The sequence below is a fragment of the Pygoscelis adeliae genome, unplaced genomic scaffold, assembly GCF_000699105.1.
Source record: "Pygoscelis adeliae isolate BGI_AS28 unplaced genomic scaffold, ASM69910v1 Scaffold427, whole genome shotgun sequence".
Taxonomy (NCBI): Eukaryota; Metazoa; Chordata; class Aves; order Sphenisciformes; family Spheniscidae; genus Pygoscelis; species Pygoscelis adeliae.
In genome coordinates, this window is record NW_008825214.1 from 198906 (window position 1) to 203112 (window position 4207).

The 4207-nt window shown below is 58.8% G+C and overlaps 1 protein-coding gene across 1 annotated transcript in view; it reads left to right on the top strand.

Annotated features, from left to right (window-relative positions):
• Nucleotides 1-4207, top strand: part of HNF1B (HNF1 homeobox B) — a 17767-nt gene that overhangs the window by 10556 nt on the left and 3004 nt on the right. The window contains exons 5-8 of the mRNA XM_009329124.1: nucleotides 1723-1856; nucleotides 2858-2990; nucleotides 3120-3311; nucleotides 4047-4165. Coding sequence (XP_009327399.1) covers nucleotides 1723-1856; nucleotides 2858-2990; nucleotides 3120-3311; nucleotides 4047-4165 — 578 coding nt within the window. The remainder of the gene's footprint in view (nucleotides 1-1722; nucleotides 1857-2857; nucleotides 2991-3119; nucleotides 3312-4046; nucleotides 4166-4207) is intronic.

Sequence of the window (4207 nt, forward strand, 5' to 3'; positions counted from 1 at the left end):
CGGCAGGCAACGGCGTGTTTTCCGAGTGCGGCCCATAAATCTGACAGTGCCTCGCTCGGGTTTTTATTGATTGCATGCCTTGCAGATTGAATGTGCGCTGGGTGGATCACTGTTTGTTTTCTCCTGCCAATGACATGCGTATCGATAAAATGCTCATTCATTATTTTTTCCCTAAGCCCTCCCAAGTTTGGAGTTTCGCCGGGGAAGCGCTCTCCTTGCGAGCAGGGGCCTTCTTGCCCCAGAGCATCACCCAGGGCATCTAACCTGCTAGCGCCAGCTCCAGCCCCGGAGCTCCTGCCTCTCCCTGTCCCCTTCCCCACGTGCTCGGGGCTCTGCTGCAAGGGCTCCGCTGGGCAGAGCTGCAAACGCCAGCAGTGGCAGGCAGCAGAGATGGGACATGGGCATCCCTGTCGGGTGCCTGATGCCTCCCAATGCCGGGTGCTGCACGGCCACTGCAAAAAAAGTGGTTGTAAATGTAGGGCTGGGCTGGGTTTCCTACGCCCGAGTGCTCGGGCTGCTCCTTTCTGTGGGTGCCTGGCTGGTGCAAAGCCCTTTGGAGGAGCGCATGAAGGAGCGGGGCGAGGAGGGGGCGCAGGGTGATGGGGAAGGACGGGATGGGATGGGAGAGCACAGCCCTTCCCCGGAGCAGGCTGCCAGAGATTTGCATGTGGCCGCTGCTCTTCCGGGAGGAGGTTTTTTCTGCTGAAAGTGAAAGTCAAACATGGCACTGGGCGGCAGGGCCGAGCCCGCTCTTTCCTGGTTTTCACTTCCATTTTCGGAGGGTTGGCCCTCTTGGGCTGTCGCGTTGGTCTCCTCGCGAAGTTGGGTTGCTGCAGAGGGGCTTGGCATCCCCTCCCTCAGCTATGGCACTGTTTAATTTGCCTTTCCTTCTGCCGCCCTCTGGCTCTGGCTCGTGAGGGTCTCCATGCAGCCCCTCGGGCTCGGACGCTGACCCTGCAAAGCCAAGTGTCCCCCGCCAAGCAGGGGAGATATTGCAGAGCAAAAACCCAGCCCTCCCAGCATGCTCCCTCCACCCCGAAAGCACCCATATCTCCCCAGGGGTGTGTTGAGCCTTACAACCCTGAGCCTTGAAGTCATAAAATGAGTCAGGAATAAAGGCAGCAGCAAGTAGGCACCGAGTGCCCGGGGCGGGGGTCCACGAGAACAAAGCGATGCAGAGCTTGGTGGCAGAGGCTGCCAGCACCCCCCCTGCCAGCTCTTTTTGCAGGGGCCATGTCTGAGGGGTGGGTTTGCAGGAGCACAGAGAGGGACCCTCGGACGGGGCAGAGGGAGCTCACGGTGGCCGGGCAGCACAGGAGAAGGCTGCGTGGAAATGCAGCAGATTGAACTTGGAAAAGCAACTTGTTGAAGTGCAGTAGGCGCTGGCGTGTGGCAGCAAAAGCCCTGCTGAATTATCCCTGCTGCACAGACACTGCACAGCGCTGTCAGGGACCGCTCAGGTCCTCAGCAGCATGCAGCTCTGCCAGCTTATCTCTCATCTTTAAGCGGGGCTAGCTAGTGCTTGCAAGTGATTTAATAAAAATATGCTGTAGGCTGTGGTTTCTAGTAAGTAAACATGTGCCTTTAATACCCCACATGAAACCAAAAGCTGCCAAGGAAGTTGCTGCATCTGAAGGCAATCGATTTTTTCAGGGAGGAGCGTTACCGAGGCTGCAGAAAGCTTTGGTGGTTCACCCTTTCATGCTCCAGTGTTGCCCTTAGCCGTGGTAGTGCCAGAGGGTCTCCCCCGAGGGTCCGGTGTCTGGAGGGTCTTCTCCAGTCATGCGATCTCCAGAGGTGATTTTGGGTGCAATGCTTTGGGTCTAAACCCCCTGCAAAAGGACCCCAGGGTGCAGGTGAGCGGCGTGCGCTCGCCGTGAACTGTTTGACTTGTGCAGCTGAGTGTGGTGTAACCTGGCCTTGAAGAGACTTTGAAAGTGGAAAATACCGGATCAGGAAATATGAGTCACTCCCGGGCTTTGGAATTTATTGATGGATTTGTTTCAATTGCAGCGGGGCTATCTCCAACTCACATGTGCGAAATAAACAAGGTGCTGGGACTGGTGTCCAGAAATGTCACACAAAGAGCCGCAAGGTTGGCTCTGAATCTGGATCGAGGTTGCTCAGTGCAAGAGGTCTAATGAGAGGGATTAGGAGAATGTGCAGCAATTAAAGAAATAAGGCACTTAACCCCATGTTTGTCCTGGGGACCAGCTCCAGTCCTCTCAGCATGCTCCAAGTGCCTTTGTGTGTCTGATCCCTAAACGCTGACCTGAAATCCCGGGAACTGGCTCTGGCTGAGTGCACCTGGCCCATCTCACCAGTATCCTGCCCGTCTGCAAAAGTGGTGACTAAGATCATCACCATGAGGCCCTTTTTATCTGCTTTCTGTCTTTTTTTTTTACTCCCCGAGTTTATATTTCCCACTTTCCTCTACAACCGTGGTGGTTAGAGGTTAATGAGTGTTGAGAGTCCTCAGCTGTCGCCGACAGCAGGAGCTTGGACTTGGGGGACAAAATGGCAAAGGCTCGGGATGTGCCGTGTCCCGGTGCCGTGCTCTGGTGGAGCTGGAAGCCAGTGCCAGCAAAGTCCTTCCCCGCTGCTGCTTCGCTATTTATTAACACGAGGTTCAGGCATCCCAGCCAGGGTCTGCAGCCCCGGGGTGGTGGGAGCTGTGTGCGCTGAACTGAAGGTGCCCCAGTGAGGCTGCAGCCCACTCGCCTCTTGGGAGGGGGCTTTGCTGACCCCCCCCTCCCCAATCTCCCTGCTGAAGCAGGCAGGCAGCAGTGGAGGGGGCCGGGAGCAGCCCCCTTGGCTGTGCCTCTGACGATGGCTGTCCTGCCTTGCTCCTTGGCAGATCTCCGTTTCGGGGGGCGGGCTGCCCCCAGTGAGCACCCTGACCAACATCCACAGCTTGTCACACCACAACCCGCAGCAGTCCCAGAACCTCATCATGACGCCGCTCTCAGGAGTCATGGCCATCGCACAGAGTAAGCACGCGCCCCGAGCTCCCCTCCGTGCCCCGCGTGGACCCCCCTGCTCCTACGACGGGGAGGGGGACACCCTGCCCACTCGCGCCGGCGCTTGACGTCCCTGTTCTGCTCTCTCCCTCCTCCCAGGTCTGAACACCTCGCAGGCGCAGAGCGTACCTGTTATCAACAGCGTTGCCGGCAGCTTGGCAGCTCTACAGCCGGTCCAGTTCTCCCAGCAGCTCCACAGCCCGCACCAGCAGCCGCTGATGCAGCAGTCACCCAGCCATATGACGCAGCAGCCTTTTATGGCCACCGTGACTCAGCTGCAGAACTCGCACAGTAAGGGTCCGGGCGGTAGCTGCGAAGGGAAGGGCCCAAAAAATGAGTTCAGAGGGAAAATAAGCTTGTGCTCTCTTCCTGCTCTCCCCTGCCCAAGCTTGCGCCCTTGGCTGCCGCCTCTCTCCTGCGGGTACCAGCTGGCGCGGGGCTGCGGGCGGGATGCACGGCGGTGTGGGGTGGCCACATCCTGCCTCATCCTCTCCTTCCTCCGTCCCATCCGCCGTGCCGCATCTCCCGTACCGCTCCACTGCTGCCCTGTGGGTGGGATGCAGCCCCCAGCAGTGTTTTGTACGGACTTTATTTTTCCTTCTGTCTTCTTACTGCTAAAACACATGCTTTGCTGAAGGAGGTGGCTGAGCCTATTGCGATCCCTGCAAAGCAGACGCTCCCCCGCTGTGCCCCGAAGGGATCTGGCTTCACCCCTCGGGCTCGTCCATCATCCCGGCCCCATCCCTGCTCCAGCACCGGGCTCTGCAGAGCTACCAGTGTCTGGTCCAGCCACTGCCCTTCGGTCCCCACTGATTTCCCTGGGCGAGCTGGTAGCTGAGAAAGTGGTGGCTTAGAGGCAGGGGGGGGGTTCTTTTCGTGGCTTTTTTTTACTCCCTCTTCCGTTATGGCCGTCCCCCCCCAGCCCCCCGGTGACCTGCCATAACGCAGCACTCGGCTGCTCTGCCCCGGCGCGAGGGCTGTGGGTGGCTTTTCCGTGACGGCTGCTTGTCTCCCTCCTCTCCGCAGTGTATGCACACAAACAGGAGCCTCCCCAGTATTCCCACACCTCCCGCTTCCCCTCGGCGATGGTGGTGACGGATACCAGCAGCATCAGCACGCTGACCAATATGTCTTCCAGTAAGCAGGTAATGGCCAGGCAGACGTGGCCGAGGGTGTGCGGGGGTGGA